Genomic DNA, 21262 nt, shown 5'->3' with positions numbered 1-21262 from the left:
TCTGTCTGTCTATCCATGTTATCCCACCCATCCAAACCCCTCAATCGCTCCAGTCGTCAGGACCGCCGCATCATTTTCACATCACATGAGCAACTCTTGATGCTCTCTTCTTTGTTTTGTCTTTTTGCTTTCACTGAAGATGGCCGACGTGAAGCCAAAAGAAGACAAAGTGGACCAAGTTGATGTCATCAGCCAATCAACAGGTAGATTCTATTTCAGCCTTCATTACAAATAAAATCAAAAAGTAGTCATCTCACTTTTTCTATTTCAACCTTAATTACAAATCTTCAAGTAGTATTCTAAACAACTCTATGCAACACTGCCACCCGGTGGCCAAGATGTACACAACAGAAGGATTACCACAAAGAATTGGATTGCAGCATGAACACCTAATGCCGAAACTGTACCGTAATACTCTTTACTTACTACGCTCTCGTCAATTTTTCCCGATGATGCAAATGAAGAAACATTCGTTGGCTGCCGGCCTCCCATTTCACGTGGATTGGGCGTCCATTAGCGATAAATTGATGGCAGAAGGGAGATCCAAAAAAATTGGGCAGATGGCTTGTTGTGCAGCTGTTGAGTGCCAAAACATGTCGCGATATACAATGTCAGCATGTGTCGGACTGGCAAACCCGCAGCTGTGAGTGGTCCGGGGGGGCGTTGGGGGGCTTTTGGCCTATTCTGTTGAGATCAGCACTTTTCGTGCGTCAGCGTTCACTTTCACAAAAACATTGCCATGCCATTCAATATGGTTTATCGTCATTATGAGATCAGAATAGCTCATTTCGCTATGCATTTCAAAACTAAGTTGTAACATTTGCTCATCAATTGTGGTCAAAAAAGCCATTTTTGGGTTGCAAAGTTCTCCATTATTTTTATTTGTGTTGTTCTAGTCTAACGTTGTGTTCATTTTGGACTGTTTATTTTTGTCCTTCTAGAACACGTGTCAAAGTGGCGGCCCGGGGGCCAAATCTGGCCCGCCGGATCATTTTGTGTGGCCCGGGAAAGTTAATCATGAGTGCCGACTTTCTGTTTTAGGATCAAATTAAAATGAAGAGTACATAGATGTATATTACATTTCCTGATTTTCCCCCTTTTAAATCAATAATTGTCATTTTTTAAATCATTTTTTCTATGTTTTTAGTTCAAAAATCATTTTGTAAAATCTAAAAATATATTTAAAAAAAGCTCAAATAAACATTGCTTTAGATCTTTAAAAAAACGGAATATTCAGGGCTTTTAATCCAGTTCTTTTAATCCATCTATTTAAAAAAAATCTAAACATTATATCTAAAATGGTCCGGCCCACATGAAATCAAATTGACGTTAAAGCGGGCCGCGAGCGAACCAACCCGAGTCTGACACCCCTGTTCTAGAAAGTGAAATATTCTCATTCTAAAACGGTCATTTAAACTTTTGCTTCCTCGTTTAATGACGATGAGTCTTTTCCACTTCAACGTTTTGACTCCGCCACCCGTCGGGTCGCATTCCAACCGTCCCGATTGGTCCAACGTGATGACTGTGGATGTGTGTGTGTGTGAATCCTTGTTTTTGTCACATAGGCTGTCATAAAAACACTCCGTATTTGCGGGTCGTCTTTCAAAGAGGACTCAAATGGGAATTTTCCCGCCCGGAGCTCCTCGGCAGGTAAGCGCACCTGACCAGGAAAGATGGGGGGGGGGGGCACTCAGTTGGGGTCCGTCCCTGTAAACCAGGAAGTGCTGTGTATGGTGGTATTGAGGAAGTCTTTGTCTTTTGCTGGTGCATTTGAACTGGGAGGGGGAGATCGTTCAGTCCCAGTCCAAAAGGATTGGACGTTTGTCTCCTGTCTGTCAATGGCAGAGAATGAGTTGACTCCACTTTGGGTTTCAGATTTCAGTCAACAAAATATGGATCATCACTGTCATCTGATTAAGAGATAAGAAATTGGGGGAGGTTGAGGTTGAAATTTGGACATGGCAAATGTGAACTGGAGACGGTAGGCAGCCATTTTGTGTCAAGTTTTCTGTTGTCTCATCATTCGAGTCATTTCCTTGCAAAGGAATTGTTCACGTTCAATTGCATTCCTGATTTTTGATTGGATGGCTAGCAGCTAGCTATTGGTTCGAGCCAATATGTATTTCTGATAATTGTTCATCTTTGCAGATCATCTTGACAGAAGAAAAGCAGTGCTTTGTAGGTACGTTTTCCCAAACTCTGACTTTAATATTTTCTGACGACCCTCTTGTACATTAAAAATGTTCAATAACGTGGCTTCTAACTTTGTGTGACATCACAAAAACAGTAAAGGAAGTTCAAAAAACATTTCATTTAACACCAGTCTTTATATGCTAGTTGTTTATGATTCATAGATTTTGGCCTTTGGAGTGATTCTGACATGTATTGTTTGTTTGTTTGTTTGTTTTTTTCCAGCCCGGACACTTTGGATGAGAACAAAAACTGGTTCTCCCCGCCCCCCCTGGTCTTTCCTTCCTCAACTTCATGTAGTTGCTCCGCAAGCATCAAGGTTTGCTGTAAATAATGACACAGCAGGCAAAACAAAGTCAATTCTTTAAAGATCTCGTTGCCAGATTACAATAATCTGTCAAATCTTGCAATGGCCGCCATGCCTTCTCAGTTTAAATCCATTGGACGCCAACAATTTCTCTTCAATTGTTAATTGCTTAATAAGGGGATTTCAAAATAAAATAACAGGAAATGCATTTACTTTGTGGGTGATTTCGTATTTTGGATTTTTTTCGTATCTCGAGTCACTCATTTGCATATTAAAAAAATTGTAACCTGAAACATTCGTACATAGAGGAATTTGTAAGTAGAGGTATTAGCCTTGCTAAAGTCTTTGTTTTTCATGATTCAGCCCCCACCGTCCTATGACCAAGTGATTCAAGAAAAGACCCTAGAAGGCCGCATCGTCCGCCCCACCGCGGCGCCCCGACGATCCGAGTCCAGCGCCGACCCCATCAAGGAAAAATCCGCCGGTAGCGCTCTTTGCCGTCGCGCCGACAACCTTTTTTTGCCGCCTGCTATCTGAGTGTATTCTCCTACAGGTCAAAAACCGCAAAAACCACCGAGAAGATCCGCACCCATACCTGAGCGTCTGTCTGAAATCGACCCGGGACTCGAGCGCACCGAGTCGGCGACGGACGAAACCCCTCATCCGCCCTCCGTTTCCGTTTGGGCCTCCGAAACCAGGCCCATCCCGCTTCCGCGTACAAAATCCAGAAAACCGAGGCGGGACAACGTGGAGTCTTTGATCCGATTTGAGGACGACGATGTCTCTATGAACGGCTCCTCCGAGGACTACCCGAAGGAGCCGCTGGGGGTCTTCAATCCCAGCGGTGATCGGGCATTTTCGGGCGAGATGTCCGCCAGCAACGCTCAGCCAAACATCTACGCTAAAATCCAGTCCTTTGACAGTCAGACAGTCTCCGAGGACCGGATCAAACCGCATCCCTTCCCCAGAAAACCCCCGAAACCCTTGCCGACCGCGGCGTCATTTCCGGACGGTCAAAATGCGTGGAGCCAAGACCCCACGCCAACTTTCCCCCCTCGGACCCCTCCAAAACCCGCCTCCAAACCGTTACGAGACGAATTGGAGAGCCTGCTCTCAAAGGGCGGACCCCCTCACCGGTCGCGACCGGTATTGACCAGGGGCGACAGCACCCTGGAGGAACCTCCCTTGCCGCCGAGACCGCCGGCCAAGCCCGCCAAGGAACCGCTGAAGGCGAACCTGAACGCCAACAACCACAACTCAACTGGAATTTTCAAAGAAAACGCCAGACCTGAACCAAGTGAGTTCACTCAAATTTGCATACCTGTCATCTTTTTCCCCATATTTTATACTTTTTATTATCATTTCAAATTGTGTCCGCCACGTGTGAAAGTGGCGGCCCGGGGGCCAAATGTGGCCTGCTGTATCATTTTGTGTGGCCCGAGAAAGTAAATCATGAGTGCCGACTTTCTGTTTTAGGATCATAATAAAATGAAGAGTATAGATGTATATTACATTTCTTGATTTTTCCCCCTTTTAAACCAAAAATTTTAATTTTTTAATCATTTTTTTCTGTTTTTAGTTCAAAAATCATTTTGTAAAATCTAAAAATATATTTAAAAAAAGCTAAAATAAACATTGTTTTAGATCTATAAAAAAAGGAATATTCAGGGCTTTTAATCCAGTTCTTTCAATCAATTTATAAAAAAAATCTAAATATTATATCTAAAATGGTCCGGCCCACATGAAATCGAGTTCACATTAACGCGGCCTGCGAACCAACCCGAGTCTGACACCCTTGGTGTACGCCATATAACAACTTTGTACGGGTTTTAGATCCCCCACCGGTCTTGGCCAAAGCCCCCCCAAGGAGAAGGCCCACCACCATCCGAGTACCCAGTCAAATCGGTGAGTTCGGCCCAGTGGAATTGTTCCACGTCGCGCAACGCTAACGCCACCCGTTTCCCATCAGCCCCGGAAAGTCCCGCGAGCAAGGCGCCGCCGCCTCTCCCCGCTCGGAAACCCGTCGGTTCCGTGGACGCGGCGAGAGCCGGCAAGCAGAAGCCGTTACCGAGCCTCCCGGCGGAGGCCGAGCCCGGCTACAGACCGCTTCCCTTGCCGCCAAATCGGTGAGTACGGGTGGGCGTTGTGTCTTTTTAAAAGCGACTCGTGCGCACCATGCTTCAGGCAGAAAGACACGGCGCCCACTAAAGTCGGTCCGGGACGACCGCCGCCGCCCAAGGCCACCAAAGGCTTCGTCCTGCCGCCCAGGCCGCTCCCGGGCCACCAGCTCTACGACAAATACGCCGTAAGGGTGTGTTTGCTGGCGTGTGCGTGTTGCCAATTGCCAGATTCTGACCCTTTTCTTTGTTTTTGGCGCCTATTAACGAACGTAAGGTTCCGCACGGAAGTGCCGCCACAGACCTGAACAGAAACGAGACTGGAGAAGTGGACTTTCAGGTGAACTGTTTTTGTGATGACGTCGTTTCGGACACCGTTTGTAAAGCTGCGCGTGCTGAAAATGGCGGCGACTGTTTGTCACGTTAAGATAGCTAGCACCATACAATGTTTAAAATCTGCAGGGAGATTTTTAGAGTGCTTTTTTTGCATATTTACAACAATTAGTGTCACACCTAAATATAAAACCTAGAACTAAATATTTAATTGAAATCTCAAATCTAAATGTGAATCAAAATCAGCGATCAAAATCAGCGCTCAAAATCAGCGATCAAAATCAGCGACCAAAATCAGCGATCAAAATCAGCGATCAAAATCAGCGATCAAAATCAGCGATCAAAGTCAGCGATCAAAATCAGCGATCAAAATCAGCATTCAAAATCAGCGATAAAAATCAGCGATCAAAATCAGCAATCAAAATCAGCAATCAAAATCAGCAATCAAAATCAGCAATCAAAATCAGCAATCAAAATCAGCAATCAAAATCAGCAATCAAAATCAGCAATCAAAATCAGCAATCAAAATCAGCAATCAAAATCAGCAATCAAAATCAGCAATCAAAATCAGCAATCAAAATCAGCAATCAAAATCAGCAATCAAAATCAGCAATCAAAATCAGCAATCAAAATCAGCAATCAAAATCAGCAATCAAAATCAGCAATCAAAATCAGCAATCTATATCCGCAATCTAAATCAGAAATCTAAATCAGAAATATTCCAATTCAAATGAACGGAAGAAACTAAATAAAAGCAAAGAGGAGCTTTACAAACGGAGCCCCGTAACCTCGCGTGTTGCTGGGCAGAATTCCCACAGGACCCACACTCAAATATGTATTTTGGTGCAGGCCCAAAGTCCCGCTAGCCAGCGAGAACACGGACTCACGGTTCAAGCCATGCACGATTTCACTCCAGGTTGGCACTACTACTAATAATCGTCTTCCTTCCTCGCGGTGTTGCCTTCTCGTATTCTTTAAGCCACGACAAAGCATGCCATGCGGAAAAAATGTGACTCAATAAAAATTTGGATGGCTTTTGTGTGGTGTCAGAGGGTCCCGGAGAGCTGGGCTTGAAGAGCGGCGACGTGGTCACCGCGGTGGAGCGCGTGGACGCCGAATGGTACCGGGGCACTTGCAGAGGATCCGCCGGTTACTTCCCAGTTAACTTTGTTAAAGTGATAGTAAGTGAGCCTTCGTCAAACTGTGTGATCAACAAATTGAGATTAAAAAACTGAAAATATATCCTAATTAATCTTGTTAGCCAGATTTGAGTGTCAAATTAGTTTTCTACATGTAAAATGAACACATGCAATTTTCAAGCATGTTTAATCTGTTTTTTTTAAGCCTGGATTGCCAAAAACTGTTCCTCAGAAGAAACCCAAACCACCTCCAAGTAAAGTCAGGTACATTTTTTTTTATTTGCAAAGTGATGGCTGCAATTTAACGTGACTTGGTTCGTGTCGTGATTAAATCATCTGAGGAAGTTAAGATGTCATTCTTTTAAAGTGGTCTCCAATCTAGGGCGTCTTTAGACCTGGACGACCAGGTGTCAGGTTGGGCAATGGGCGACGCCGGGAGAAGTTTCCCCGACAACCTGCCATCCAACCATCCCAAGAGTCGGACACTCCCCAACAGGGTTACGTTGCCGTGTAAGTATAGAAATTTTATATTGTAAAACTCTTTGGATTTTCCCAACTTAACTTTCCATGACTACTTTTAGGTACTTATTTCCCCCAAATAGATAGTAAATTTAAAAGGCATAAAGGAATATTCCAATTGACCATTTGCACTTATGTTTGAATCGATCAGGTTCAACGTGCGAGTTTGAAGTCAGTGACACGAAGGGAAGGGCAATGTACGACTTCAATTCAAAGCGTGACGAAGAGCTCTCTTTCCAAGTTACGATCGCTCCTTCCTTTTAAGTATTTTTCCCAACACGAGTATCGTCTCAACGCGGTTGGCTTCCGTTGCAGGTGGGGGACATCATTACCGACCTGGAGTCCTTGGATGACGAATGGTTCCTGGGCGACTTGAGGGGCAAACGGGCACTGGTGCCCAAGAACTACATTCAAATTCTTTGACGCTGCTAAACTTTGGCCGGCTCATTGCTGTATTGGATCCTGCTCCGTGCAAAAAAAGGCATTCCAAAGAAATGTACACAACGACACTGTGGATGTCAAACAGTGTTGTCAATAAATGGACTCCAAAAGGCCAAAGTTGGTCATTTACATTTTTTTTATTATTAAATCTGTCAAGGTGTTGATTTCTAGACGCTCTCCTGGATGGGGGGCTCGTAACCGTCGGCCCTCTCCACCTTGGCGCCGGTGTCGTCCCCGGAGGCCTTGACCGCGCTGCTGGCGGCGCCCTCGCCGTGGAGCTCCATCAGTTTGCCCACTGCAAAACCACACGCAAACCCAACACTGTTAACGTGGACGGAGCACTGCTGGCGTTCAAAGGGTTAATTATTTACAGCAGATAGGGTTATCTTGATTTGAGGAATGCTATTTCCAATTGTTTGGAATGCATCGCAGACACCCAGCATGCCTTGCTGTGGTGAAAAATTTTATGCATGGGTTTTATTCACTCATTAATAAGTTACATTTCTCTACTGTTGGTTTGTGGCGGCCACTTATCTTTCATCTTTTTCTTAACTCAAATGTTTTTAGACTGGGTTGAGCTGTTTTTGGTGTATTTATCAAAACGAATAATTTTTGTACTTATGTATTTTAGTATTTTTTCCCCACACACAATGATTTGTCAAGTGCAAGATGAAATAAAACTAAGAAATTCAAACTATTTGCCTTGCCAACGACACGCCAGATTTACATAACTGGAAGGACTGGCTGAATGAGAGCAAGTCTACTGGCTAGGTTTACCGACATTTCTGCTTCCACCATGACGCCCAATCCATTTCAAGTGGGAGGGTTGGCAGCAAACAGCATTTTTACTTGCAATGAACTCTTTTTAAAAAGATTTAATTGAGCTAACAAGTCAACGTTGCCAAATAACTCACATTCAAACTTGGGCTTCTTCAGCATTTTGACCTTGCGGACGTAGACGTCGTGGAGAGGGTAGATGGACTGACACGCCTTCTCGATATCTTTGCCTACGCTGTCAGGGATCCTGCCAAAAACACACCAAAAAAATCCTAAAATAAGAATTTTGCGGCCAAGGAGCGGGACAAAGCGGAGACCCGGATCCGGCACCACTTACAGCTTGTTGACCACCTCCTTCAGGTCGTTGGTCTGCACCTCGCGGACCATGATCTCCATCATCTTCTTGCGGATCTGCCGAACCTGCTGGTGCTGGGCGTAGGAGGTCTTGCGGATCTGGTTGGTGCGCTTTTTGGTGAAGCCCACGCAGAAGAGACGCAGCAGGTAGCCGTCCGTGGTTTTCACGTCCACGTGCGCCTCAATCATGGTCTGGGGGGACAGAAGAAATGATCAGACAACCCGGAAAAAAATGAATAAAACCTAGAAGGCATTTCAAAGAGGGGTTACCTGCCACTTTTTGACCATGGAGCACATCTTGTCGCGGGTCAGGTCCATGCCATGGAAGTTGGTGAGGCAGTTCTTGCCTTGCACGTCTTCCGTGATCAGCTTGAACTTGCGGAAGGCCACCTCGTCGTTCTGGAGGTCAGCGAGGCTCACCTCGAATACGCGACCCTTCAGACCATCAGAGGCAATTCCTAGCAGAGTAAAAAGCACAAAAAAAAATCAAACAATTATGCAGCATTCAAATGTCAGTTAATTTTCTTAGTTTGTTTAACGAGACTTACTGGTTCCCTGAGTCCTGGTGACCAAAGTCTTGCCAATGTTACGGATGATAAACATGGCCGGTGCTTTGACATCATACCAATCCTTTTTAGAGAAAGGGTCAACGCTGGGAAAAAATACCACATGTACATGTTAAGAGATTTTGCGCTATAAGGTGTTTAGTTGAACCGCGTCCGGTAATTAAAATTCTACTTTAGAAACTGTTCATCATTTGGAAGTATTTATCTTGTCATAATGTTGCGACAAGAGAACATCCTTTGCATTCTACATTTCAACGAGAATAATTTAACACGCATGACAAGAGCACGTTAGCATTGAAACGCGATGTTTCGAAATTGCATTGTCATTTAATTTTGTAGACGTAGTACTACTTCAACGTGACTTGCTAACTCGGTGCTAACATGAGTTAGCTCCAGGAAGCGTCATTCACCTTCGGAGCATTTGAACGCGCACGTAATACATACAAAACAGCCACCATTAACGTCTAGTACGCCGTAAAACAACAATTATATCAAACACGTCACCGGGTACGACAAGAAAGAAGAAAGCCGACACTCGAGGGACATTGGCCCGCGTACGAAACAGCAACCGAGGCCTGCGTTATCCGATAGTTATCGGCTTCATCCTTAATTGTAATAGTCGTTTTTTGGTAATATTATGAAGAATAGAGGCTTTTGGGTATAACGATGTGTGCATTTTATTACTTACATCTTCTTTTTGGCACCCTTTTTGCCGCCTTTAGTCAGCCTCTTATTCTTGCCGACTGCCATGTTGGCTACAGGGAGGGAAAGAGAAGGAATCGAGGAAATCACGCGAGAGTTGAAAAAAGACGAGACTCACTTGCTCTCGCGTTGACTTGGTTTGTTTACTCAAGAGCTCCCTCTTTGGTCAACCTGGACGTAGTAGCTACATGATGAGGTGAAAACTGATATGAAAATACAGAAATTGTCCAAAATAGGTTGAGTGTTTTGCACTTTTAATTAAATTAGTTGTCAAACGTGTACTTTAAACTGGAATTGAACCCAGTAGGTTAAAATAAGTAAGTTTTGTTGTTGTTTATTCTTTATCACATGCTGTTTACTGAAACATTTATTCATTTTTCCGTACCGCTTAGCACTTTTAATTAAATTAGTTGTTAAACGTGTACTTTAAACTGGAATTGAACCCAGTAGGTTAAAATAAGTAAGTTTAGTTGCTGTTTATTCTTTATCACATGCTGTTTACTGAAACATGTATTCATTTTTCCTTACCGCTTATCCCCAAAAGGGTCGCGGGGGTGTTGAAGCTTATCCCATCTGACTTCGAGCACCCTGAATCGGTGACCAGCCAATCGCAGGGCACAAAGAGACGGACATCCAAGTTAGCCTAGTAGTTAGTATGCATGTTTTTTGGAATGTGGAAGGAAACTGGAGTACCTGGAAAAAACCCATGCAAACCCAGGGAAGAACAGACAAACACGACACTGTGAGGACCGACCCGGGATCGAACCCTCGAGCTAATCACTCGTTCACCAGTTCACTAGTGTTAGCTTCTAGCAAGTTATTTTACCCGCATTTTTGTTCAAACACAAAATCTTGAGTCTCCCCAGAATGGTTTATCAAGTTCAACCTGCGGTGTTGAAATGTGGTCCCCTGCGCCCTGGCGTTTGACACCCCTGTAAGTGGTGTCAGCATAAAGGTCAACCGTGCGCAAACAATAGTATGCTAGCTCATGAGGATTTAGTTGCCCTCCAACTGGTCCAGCGATGCCAGGTGATGATTCAACACACCAATATGTGCCCACACATTAATTTCTGTTGTAAACAGTGCTTTGTATTGATGGCAGGTTGACAGTGACCACCAATCTATTGAAACACTGAGTCACAGCATATTTCGAATCAAGTCAAAAGTAGCAGTCGAATGCACCAATAGCATGCGTGGTTTGTGGTATGTTCACTTTTGTTGAGTTGGATACCATAAAAAAACAATGACAACTAAAGTAAAGAACCACATGTGGCTCGAGAGCCAGTGTTGGTCAGGCCTTTTATGCGTGCTGTTGTTCGTGGTACACGTCCAAACCATTTTGAATGGAATGTACGATACATATTTATTTAAGTTGTCAAAAGTTTCTGTGTTGTAAATTGTAATTTGACAAAGTTACTGCGTAAAAACAGCAAATTTTAAAAGCAACTCTGGTTGGTGTGTCGCTTTAAATGGCAGCCATTGTTAAAAAAACTTTTAAAAAGATACAGTAAAAAAACAGGATCAGAAATATATATATTTTGAAACTGGGTGCTTTTTTTGCCCACCGATTAAACTTTTAACTTACTTAAAAAAAACGTCTTCTACCTGAGAAGCATAGCAGCCCTCGACTGCACACTCCCCTCTCCGCGCATGCGCACACTCCCTAACTCTAGGGCTTCCACTGTCATGGCGCTGGCGGTCTAACAAGCTACCGGGGAGCAAATCCGGAAGCGACAGGCAGACCGCGGGAACAGCTGGCCGAACCTTCCTCTCCCGTTCAGGCTAGCTTCAGTGCACTTCACCGGCTCGACGAGGCGAGCGGACGCTCCCCCCTAGCCTCACTCCGTCCTCCTTTAGCGGCGTGTCGAGAGTTCGGCGTCGCTACCTGTCAAGTGTTCGGACTTCATGACAATAGCAACTTCCGCCGGTTGGAAAGTGACCCTTTATGGACGTTTTTCGAGGAAGCGAGCGTCGGGAAAAAGGCTAAACGGACTTCTACCTGCCTCTCCGGACGCTTTCATCTCCGCCGCCTTCTTCTTCGGACGACATTATCCCGCCTGTGGGCTATCAAGTTACGGACTACAGGAAGAGGAGTAGTCGGTGGAGGCATTTAACGCTCCGGAGTGACACTCTTTGTACTTTATTTGACTATTTATCATAGTATGTGCCTGTAGGCTGCCAACAAAGTAGTCAGGGGGGGACGTTCAACCGAAGGTGAGTTCGCCTCCCCCCTTTTTCTTCCCCTTCGACTGACTTCTAACGCCGCCGCCATTGTAGGCGAACAGGTGGATTTTCCTGTCGCCACCTGTCCACCTTGAGCAATGGCAAGCGAGGAGAGCTCCAGCCCCGTGACGCCGGGAACCGTGGCGCTCAACCCCGCCGTACCCGTCCGAGGAATTCGGATGAAATTCGCCGTCCTGGCCGGTCTAATGGAAGTTGGGGAAGTTTCCAACCGAGATGTGGTGGAGACTGCGTTCAACCTGGTAAGCTGATTATGTGCACTCAGAATAGGCCGCAGGTCGTGCTTTCATTTCATTGCCACGCTGTTGGAGAAGTTTGGGGTTGTTTTGGGTACGTTTTTAGAGAAGTTTGGGGTTGTTTTGGTGAAGCCACCCCCCCAAAAAATGGGAATTGTTCCATTTCTGGTTTGGTGTTCCTATACTGGAACATTCCGCCGTCATTAATTATCCACCTGGTTTGACAGAAGGTGGACAAGTGGATAATTATGGAGATACTACATATTACAAGTACAGCTAAAGAATGCTAATGCTACAATGCAATTCATTTTTCTTGGGTGCTCGAAATGAAGGCGTTGTTTGTGGTATAACAAAAGTTGGTCATTAATGTGAAGCTGAGTCGACAACTATTTGATAAATGGATTAACTATTTTGATAGTTGACGCCAGTTAGTTGACTTCAAATTGTACAAAGTGTTTTTGAGGATACACCAAGGTAAAGGTTGTTTTTAAAAGGTCATTAATTATATATCTAATAAATCATTTGGTGTCAGCGTAGTTATGTATACACGTGCGTCATACATTTTGAGACTTTTCATAATTCAATTGAATGAAATAGCCTCAATATACAATATTTTGTACTGCTATAAATGAATCATTGCTTAACCAATCATCATATCAAAACAAATCGATGTTGTGACACCCCTATAAATAAGCCGCATAACTCTAGAGGTCAAAGAGGCCAAAAAATATGATTAAAAATAGTAGCAAAACTCCATGTACTATTCAGATTCAAGTTTTCTGTACCGAAAACATCCAAAACAATAATCCAAATAATTTAGCTCCAATCATACGAGATTGCGCAACCCTATTTTAACCCCACTCGCAGTAAAAGTTCTACTCACTTTCCATTTTGCTTTTAATTACCGCTTCTTGTATGCATTTATACACACAGACACGTGTCAGTTATCATAGCACACCCTCATAATCACAGACTAAAATGGAGTGAGTAATTATGAGTCTTGACGCATGCAGAATTGACCAAATTGAATATGACGTGACTGGTGTCAGGATCCTCAATGCCTGGAGAAGAAAATCAGTGACATATCCAGGTCAGTGATGGTGTAAGTGCATGTCTCTGTGTGTGTGTGTGTGGTTTGTGTACAACCTGTTGCCCACCTTGACAGGATTTTCAGTGGCAAATTGGACGGTTTTGCGCGAGAGGGCGGAGGAACTGGAAAAGAACGGCCGTCTTGCTTGAAGGGCGATGTGCTAGCGGAAGGGGGTTGGGGTAGCGGAGCAGAAGGTAGAACCTGCGGAACTGCTTTGTCATGGTGGTAGGACTTCACAATCATTTACTTTTTGTTACAGTGGTTTCTAAGTTTGAGGGAGAGATACTCGATTTGTTTTGATAGCATTAAGCTGGCAAGGTAATAGCATAGTTGTCAAGGTTTCTTGTATGAAATGTATTTTTTTTTCTTTTACTGTATAACGTATTGGTTGAAAAGATGCAAAATTCCGTACAACATATAGGTAATATGTACGAGTTGATAGGTATGTCATAGTTTAGCTAAGTCTGGTTGAATTTCGAGAATGATGATGGAGGAGAAAGAAAATTCTGTGATGCACTGTGAGATATTTCATGAATGAAACGTGGTTAGAATATAGTTGACTTTCTTTTCTTGAAAACAAGTTAGCTCAATGCTAGTGTATAATGGAAGGCGCTAACGAATACAGTAATCCCTCGATTAGTGCGTCTTCACTTATCGCGAATTCACTACAATTGTTTTACACTATTATTTATTTTTTTTATTTTTTAAGTTCATGAAAATGTGAAAGTCTACGCTGAAACTCATAAGCCGCTTCATCACTGAAGAAAAAATAAAATATTTTTATTATTATATTCGAGAGATTACTGTATGAGCCTTTGCGTTATTGAACTGGAATCAATTAATTTTGAGGTGACAAGAAGGTGGCTGCGACAACCCCGTTATTTTGGAAAGGTGCATTTGTTTATTATTTTTTAGCCATTCATTTTTACACACCTCGCATCGGAATATTCATACACGAAGCATTCTAACATCGTCTTGTAGAAGGTGGCTGCGACGACCCCGTTATTTTAAAGGGGTGCATTTTAAATTAAAAAAATGTTTTTTTTTGTTTACCCTTGAAAGCCGGCGTACCCATGAGTCAGTGCCCAGTCACTTGGTCGCAAGTGACGGACAGCGGGCCCGACAGCGGGCGCTGCACGGGGGGTGCGCTGGCGTTTGACGACTTATTGGTGTGGAATGCGGCTTCACCTGAAGGCAAGGTCGTAGCGGCGCCCGCTTTGCATCATGGATGGCCATCCTTCCCTTTTGGACAGATTGCGCTCCGCAGCATTTGCGAACTGACGTTTCATGATTTAATTTTAGTGCGTTACAATAAGGGCTGCCATAAAATATTATTATTTTTGCATTGTTTTCAAATGAATGGCTCCATGCTAATTAGAGTTCCCTTCTACAAATGAGGTTTTTTTGTCTTTTGGACTGGTCTTCATTCATGGCATTTTACCAAAAAGCCTTATTACATCACGCTGCTACTTTCGAAAGTTGTCAACCGGCATTAACCGACAGTGATAATAAACCAGGGCGTTAAATGTGAATACCTGCAATACTGGTTTCGGAGCAAACACGCGGGCTTTCTCGGCCTCGCTCCTTTCTGAATAATGCAAATGTGTAGCGACGTCGGTGCCATGCTAGGTCATCGACATGCCCCAAACAAGGAAATTCTTTGTTTACTTAAGATCCAATCGTCCCCTTCCTCTGTAGGCCGCCTTGTCCGACTCGCACATTCTTTAGCGTGGACGTTTTTAATTCGGAGGAGGAGGACCGTTAATGTGGAAGGATTCAAAATGGCTCACTGGAGTTGTGGGAAGGTTTAATTGATGTTGTGGATTAAAGCGCTTTTGAAGATATTCTTAGAAAGCAGTGGAGATATTTTTTTCTTCACCCTGCCCATCCCCCACTTTACTATTATAAGGTTGAGCGTTGCTCAATTCTGACAATCAAGTACCGTATTTTCTCACATATTAGCCACCTCCGCGTATAAGCCGCACCCTTAAAATTGCCATAAAATTGTTGAATTTGACAGTTTATCTCGTATATGACGCCCCCGAATTCTGACAATCAAGTACCGTATTTTCTCGCATATAAGCCGCGTCCGCGTATTAGCCGCACCCTTAAAACTGCCTTAAAATCGTTGAATTTCACAGTTTATCTCGTATAAGATGCCTCCAATTAACAATTTTCACCTTCATATTTTTTAGGGAGTACAAATGTGTTACTTTGAAGGGAAAATATTAAGAAAATTCATCGTACACGGTATTTCTGATACTTTATCAATCAATTGCTGGATTGCACATTGCGACAGGGCGCTGCCTGACCGTAGACAATTTCAAAAAGGAGGTCACGTGAGCAGTACAACCAGGAAGGGTGTCCGTAATGGCCTAATTTGTGATTTTTAGGTAAGATGGTGGTGCCCTGAGTGAGGAATGGCAGGGACAAGTGAGTTTTTTTTCACATTTCCAGATACGTTTTTTTTCTTAAATTTCATTCATAAAGGTCAAAATTAATTTTTCTTCCGTTTGGTATTTGTCACCTTGCAGTTTCGTGCATTTCAAGTCCAATTTGTGCGCATATAAGCCATACCCTCGATTCAGACATCATTTTTTAGCGACAAATACGCGAGAAAATACCATACGCTAAATTGGATTGAATCACAAAATCATAAGTCTTGGGGTACCACAGGGGTCCGTGCTAGGTCCACTGCTCTTCAGTCTTTTCATAAATAATCTACCAAACTGTTGCGTTTATTAAATAAATCCAACTCATCAAAATCATTGTTTTCCGCCGCTCCCGAATGGCTTTCATAGACGTCCAATCGTGAAATGAGTTTGTCACTCGTACGCATCCGATCCATTCAAACCTTGAGAGTTGGCGGCGAATGAGGTTCGATTAGTTGACCATTATTCCAATTTTTTTTAGAAACACTAGACATGGAAGGTCTTTGTTGGTGGGCACGATTACGTAAACATTTTTCTCTGCCCTTTTTAGAATATTGCGTCTGGATGAACTCTGACCTGCGCCGTTTATTTGTCGCGTGCCGGCCCGCCTCTCTTCGCCTGCCGCTTTCATGGACCGGCGCGCTCAAGCGCTTTGGGTTTGATGAGATACCTCGTTAAAAAGAGGATGCGTTTTAAGCGCCGTCGGCGCTCCGGCGGATCGTACGAGTGTGTTTCGGCCTCGCTTTTGCTGAAAAGGCAAAAAGAGAATGGCCGTCGCGTGCACGCCGTCCTCAGCTAAAGGTCGATATTGCTACTCGTCCTTTTGCATTTACATAGTAGCTATTTTGTAACATGTTATGAACACAAACGTTCTTCTGTTTGGGATTTACAGTGTAGCAAATGCCATTTTTTTAAGTTGACACAATTTTGAGTTGGGGGGAAAAAACTTTTGACATGCCGGTGATAAAGGTTTTTTATTTTTTGGTGGTGTTTCCTGGTTGGCTGGCTGTTTGAAATGGTGGGTGGCGGTCAGGCGTGGACGCCAAGAATGTGCAAACAGGGAACAGGAAATATTTTTTTAAAGAAAAAGGGGATTTTGAGGAAAGCAGGTGGATAAGGAGCAAGGTTAGCGTCATTAGCAATTGAATTGCTAACTAGTTTTGTTGTTGATGATTGATTTTGAGGCATATTTGATCTAAAATGAAACATATTTAGTAGTAAAAAGTGTAAATAATCAATATGACCATATATTTTATATAAAGCTGGTTCGGTCTTCTCTACGGCGACAGCGGAAAACGTATTTTCCGTCGGGTTGCTCAGCCATGATTAATTTAGTTAGGCCTACGGGGGTTGGTTGGGAAGAGCCAGGCTAGGTTACCAGCTTTGGGATCTGGTGTCTCTTTCCCCGTAAAGCCGCGGAAAGACTCGCGGGATTTGGGCTCCACCTGGCAACCCATGTTGCTTTCCTAATTTACCAAATGATGAAACTGTATGAGAGTGATATTCATTTGTATATGCTACTTGACTATAAATAACGCTACAATGCACTTTTCTTTGTATTTTACAGCGTTTCCATTCCTGGATTATTCTGCTAGTGCTAGAGCGCTAATTTAATTTTGGGGGGAAATTTCTGCTTGTTTTCAGTTCCACCAAGAAAATGAAAAAAAAATCCTCCTCAGTCTTGGCAGCAACATTTGAAAAATAATTGGATTTTCTGCATTAAAGTGTGTTTTGCCAAGGCCACGCTGACCTAAAATCCATCACTTTTTCACTATTAACATGATAGTTAAAGAATGCCTGGCATAGTTTCACAGGCGGCCACATTCTATCTTTGATGGATGGATGGATCATGTACGTATATAACACAATTATCTTTGCATGTCATTTCCCGCGCTACAGCGGCGAGGCTTTAAATCTCCGTCGTCGACGGCGAGAGGTCAGAGAGGAAGTCCTATTCCTTTATCTCACACGGAACATACAAACACAACAAGATAATCTGACTTTAGTCACTCTAATTGAACAGCCTCCATTCCCTTATCCGATAGTTTTCACTTGCAAACATGGCACGTTCATTTGTTCCGTCAAATCCAAACAGGACGGCCAGATTGGACGTGTTGAACGTTACCTTATCTCCCACCGATTAGGTCGGGCTCAATCACAAAACTGTCACAGCCGCGAAAATGGAGTGAGAGATAGTGATTTTTTTTCTTGTATATGGCGAGGCCATTTATTTGCGAACATTAACCAAAAAAAGTAGCATACTGTGCAGAATACTAAAAAACGAAATACATTCGTTGCTGAAAACCAGTTCAGCTAATGCTAATATACCCAAAAATTGCTAGTGTTAGCAAACGATTTTTTTCCTATGTATTTTAATTTCATTTTCTTCTTATTGTCAATATTCTGATATGTCAATCAGTGTTTATTAGAAGATACACATTATAAAAATCACATTTTCTCTTGTCATATCAATAGGTTTTAATGAAGGAATATCAAAATGAAAGTGTACCAAGTGTCCATTTCAGCTGCAGCTGTTGGCTTTGAAAGATCATTTTTTTTTCCTCCTTCCAGCTGGTCGGCGGCCATTTCGACCTGGAGATGAACTTCATCATCCAAGAACCCGAAAGCATCGTGTGCATGGTGGAGCTGCTGGACAAGTGCGAGGTCACCTGCCAAGCCGAAGTGTGGAGCATCTTCACCGCCATCCTCAAGAAGAGCGTGCGTAACCTGCAGGCGTGCACCGACGTGGGCCTCATTCAGGTGGTGCTGGAGCGCATCTCTGACATGGACAACATGATCGCAGGTACTCAAAACCAAGCCGGATACTCGAAGAATTTAGTTTGATAGCGCAAAACACCCCAACAACATTCCGTTTATAACTGAATATGTATGACCATATCCCCATGATACTTTTATTATTTTTAGTGCAGTTTTAAACCCGATTACGTAATCGGAAATTGGCCCGTTTGTGTCATTTTCAGAGCGTCTGTAAATTATTGGGTTTTTCAAATGTTTGTCTTTATTTTTCATTTATCAAGTGTTTAAGTCATTGACGCCGATAGACATCAGACAGTCACTTTGGATTGGTTGTCGATGTCAATGGCATTTAAACACTGAATGCCGACCTTCCTAGTCGGGTTGAGCATCGTAGCGGGAGTTGCGTGCTTGCGCTAAAGTAGTAGTAGTATTTGTTTAGTTGGAGTCAGAGGAACCTGACTTTGACACCAAGTTTCATAAGGAAACTATTTTTTTTCTTTCTTATGACTACATCTTATATTGTTGATTTGTAGTCCTAAAAATATTTTCCAGCCCTCTCAGATCTAGCAATGACATGATTGATTTCCAACCATGCGATTGGATCGGGGATATGGATATTTTTTATGATTGGATGTCGAGAACTGTCAATGCCACAGTTAATGGATACAAGCAACAAAATATATCAAGTGGGATAAGGATTAGCCATATCCCCCATCCAATCACGTGGTTGGAAATCAATTGTCATTTTTAGATCTGAGAGGGCTGGAAAAGATTTTTTTTGAGGACTACAAATCAACAACATAAGATGTAGAAAGAAAAAAATGGTTTTGTAAGTCTAACTAAAAATATGAGATGGGGACAACCCTACTACTTTAGCGCTAGCACGCAGCTACCGCTACGATGCTCAACCAGACTTTAAATATTGTCAAATCTTGAACAAATTCCTCCCCAAAATGGCCGCACCACAATCGAGAAGCAACCGAGCGATACGGTAAACACATTTCTGATATTTCGGCGGCTCGTCGGCGCGCGGCAACTCCGTCCCGTCGGCCTTTACAAATGGCGAGGGTTACTCGGATCCGTTGTGACGGCATTCGCATCATTGCCCTTTTTGGCCAGCACGAATGGCGCAGGCCTGCAGCCACTTCGGTTAAATAAGGGCAAATTCACGGTTTACTCGAGCGAAAATGTTCCGTCATTTAAAGTCCTTTTGAAAATACGCAAACATCTAAAGTTCAACAATTTCATTGGTCAGCGAACCAATGAAGCGGAATTTGATTAATTTATTTTTTTCGGCTGCCATCCTTACCCACGTTGAGGTTTTTTTTTTCAGACCTGCTGGTGGACATGCTGGGCGTGCTGGCCAGCTACAGCATCACGGTCAAAGAACTAAAGCTGTTCTTCAGCAAACTGCGAGGAGAGAAAGCCCAGTGGGTGAGTTGCCTCGGTCGTCTATGTGAGGAATGTGCAGGGAACTCGTCAAATGCTGGTCAGGTTCATTTTTTTCTTCTTTTTTTTTTTAACACAGCCTCGACATGCCGTGAAGCTGCTGTCGGTGCTCAAGTACATGGCTCACCGGAACGGACCTGACTCATTCTTCAGCTTCCCGGGCAAAAACGCCGCTGTAAGATTCAGAAATTCAGTAATCCCTTGTTTTTTTACGGTTGACGGGGACCGATTTCATGGCGGGGAAACAATCACGCTTCATGTACGAGTAGCTTTGTGTCGGTTAAAATTTTTCACAGAGGGTGCCATAAATACTTCATATTTTCAAATGTTACGCCTTGAGAGCAATACTCAAAATGTAAAAATAAATGGCCAGGTGTGCATTTTTTTTAGTCATTTTGTCACTTTTAAAGAACAAAAGTCTTTGAAGTCTTTTGACAACATTGCTACACTGTTTGTAATCAATGAGTATGCATGAAGAAAGGTCTAAATTAAAAAAAAAAAGATTTAAGGCGGGGCTAGAGGTATGTCAACGCCACAGTGCCACAAAAGAGCCGCATACGACTCCCGAGCCGTATACAAAAGAGCCGCATATGGCTCCCGAGCCAAATGCAAAAGAGCCGCATATGGCTCCCGAGCCAAATGCAAAAGAGCCGCATATGGCTCCCGAGCCATATGCAAAAGAGCCGCATAAGGCTCCCGAGCCATATGCAAAAGAGCCGCATAAGGCTCCCGAGCCGTATGCATAAGAGCCGCATACGGCTCCCGAGCGGTATGCAAAAGAGCCGCATATGGCTCCCGAGCCATATCCGAAAGAGCCGCATATGGCTCCCGAGCCATATCCAAAAGAGCCGCATATGGCTCCCGAGCCATAGGTTCCCTGCCTCTGATCTAGTCCCTCAAAATGGAAAAAAAAAAATCATCATAATTATTTTTTTTTAAATCGCAATACACCGAAATCGGCAAAATGTGGGGCGCAAATAAGCAAGGGATGAAATAAATGCAATTTGTGCCTTTCAACAGGCAATCGCGCTCCCTCCCATTGCAAAATGGCCATACCAGAATGGCTTTACCTTCCATACGTGGCTGCGAATGGACCCGCTCAACAACATTAACGTGGATAAAGACAAGCCTTACCTTTACTGGTCAGTCCGCTTTCTCCAAATGCGTACCTGTGAAAAGTGAGAATTTTACCTGCTTTCCCCATTTTAATTTTAAAATTTTTCTTGTTCAGTTTTCGCACTAGCAAAGGGCTCGGCTACTCGGCGCACTTTGTGGGCGGTTGCTTGATTGTGACTTCGCTAAAAACCAAGGGGAAAGGGTTCCAGCACTGCGTCAAGTACGATTTTAAACCTCAGAAGGTAAGCTGGAAACCAAAAACAATTAATAGCGGCCTCGGCTGTCTTTTTTTGTTTGTTAACAAAATCTGGGATTTTTTTTTTCACCCCAGTGGTACATGGTGACGCTGACACACGTCTACAACCGCTGGAAAAACAGCGAAATCAGTTGCTACGTCAACGGCGAGCTAGCGTCGTTCGGGGAGATCGCCTGGTTCGTCAACACCAGCGACGTGAGTACTAGTCATTTTCATGGTTGCAAATGGAGGATTATGTCG

General features: G+C 43.5%; 3 protein-coding genes across 5 annotated transcripts in view; 2 read left to right on the top strand and 1 right to left on the bottom strand.

Annotated features, from left to right (window-relative positions):
* The first annotated feature begins 55 nt into the window (after positions 1 to 55).
* On the top strand, positions 56 to 7163 carry sh3d19 (SH3 domain containing 19). Of its 3 annotated transcripts, none has more exons than XM_077605526.1 (15): positions 56 to 203; positions 2149 to 2182; positions 2416 to 2509; positions 2861 to 2981; positions 3051 to 3794; positions 4331 to 4402; positions 4467 to 4623; positions 4682 to 4802; positions 4892 to 4954; positions 5797 to 5863; positions 5998 to 6128; positions 6292 to 6350; positions 6454 to 6596; positions 6757 to 6845; positions 6921 to 7163. In XM_077605526.1, the coding sequence occupies exons 1-15, from the start codon at positions 140 to 142 to the stop codon at positions 7026 to 7028; spliced, it is 2067 nt and encodes a 688-aa protein (XP_077461652.1). In that variant the 5' UTR covers positions 56 to 139; the 3' UTR covers positions 7029 to 7163. The 3 variants fall into 3 exon arrangements, with proteins under 3 accessions (XP_077461652.1, XP_077461653.1, XP_077461651.1); XM_077605527.1 differs by having other exon boundaries at positions 4682 to 4808; positions 6469 to 6596; XM_077605525.1 differs by having other exon boundaries at positions 4682 to 4808.
* A 1-nt stretch (position 7164) lies between these two features.
* rps3a (ribosomal protein S3A) lies at positions 7165 to 9601 on the bottom strand. Its single transcript, XM_077605529.1, has 6 exons — positions 9432 to 9601; positions 8726 to 8829; positions 8448 to 8635; positions 8161 to 8369; positions 7961 to 8070; positions 7165 to 7341 (listed from the first exon to the last, which is right to left on the bottom strand). Exons 1-6 carry the CDS (start codon positions 9491 to 9493, stop codon positions 7214 to 7216), a joined length of 801 nt encoding a protein of 266 aa, XP_077461655.1. The 5' UTR covers positions 9494 to 9601; the 3' UTR covers positions 7165 to 7213.
* Positions 9602 to 11103: 1502 nt separating this feature from the next.
* lrba (LPS-responsive vesicle trafficking, beach and anchor containing) overlaps positions 11104 to 21262 on the top strand; it is a 150008-nt gene continuing 139849 nt past the window's right edge. Inside the window, exons 1-8 of the mRNA XM_077605523.1 lie at positions 11104 to 11659; positions 11723 to 11928; positions 18016 to 18247; positions 19535 to 19635; positions 19730 to 19825; positions 20671 to 20792; positions 20882 to 21008; positions 21098 to 21217. Of these exons, the coding sequence (XP_077461649.1) occupies positions 11767 to 11928; positions 18016 to 18247; positions 19535 to 19635; positions 19730 to 19825; positions 20671 to 20792; positions 20882 to 21008; positions 21098 to 21217 (960 nt within the window). The 5' untranslated portion in view covers positions 11104 to 11659; positions 11723 to 11766. The remainder of the gene's footprint in view (positions 11660 to 11722; positions 11929 to 18015; positions 18248 to 19534; positions 19636 to 19729; positions 19826 to 20670; positions 20793 to 20881; positions 21009 to 21097; positions 21218 to 21262) is intronic.

Source organism: Stigmatopora argus, chromosome 7 (assembly GCF_051989625.1).
Source record: "Stigmatopora argus isolate UIUO_Sarg chromosome 7, RoL_Sarg_1.0, whole genome shotgun sequence".
Lineage (NCBI taxonomy): Eukaryota > Metazoa > Chordata > Actinopteri > Syngnathiformes > Syngnathidae > Stigmatopora > Stigmatopora argus.
The sequence above is the reverse complement of the archived record's forward strand: the minus strand, read 5'-3'. Positions and strand labels throughout refer to the sequence as shown.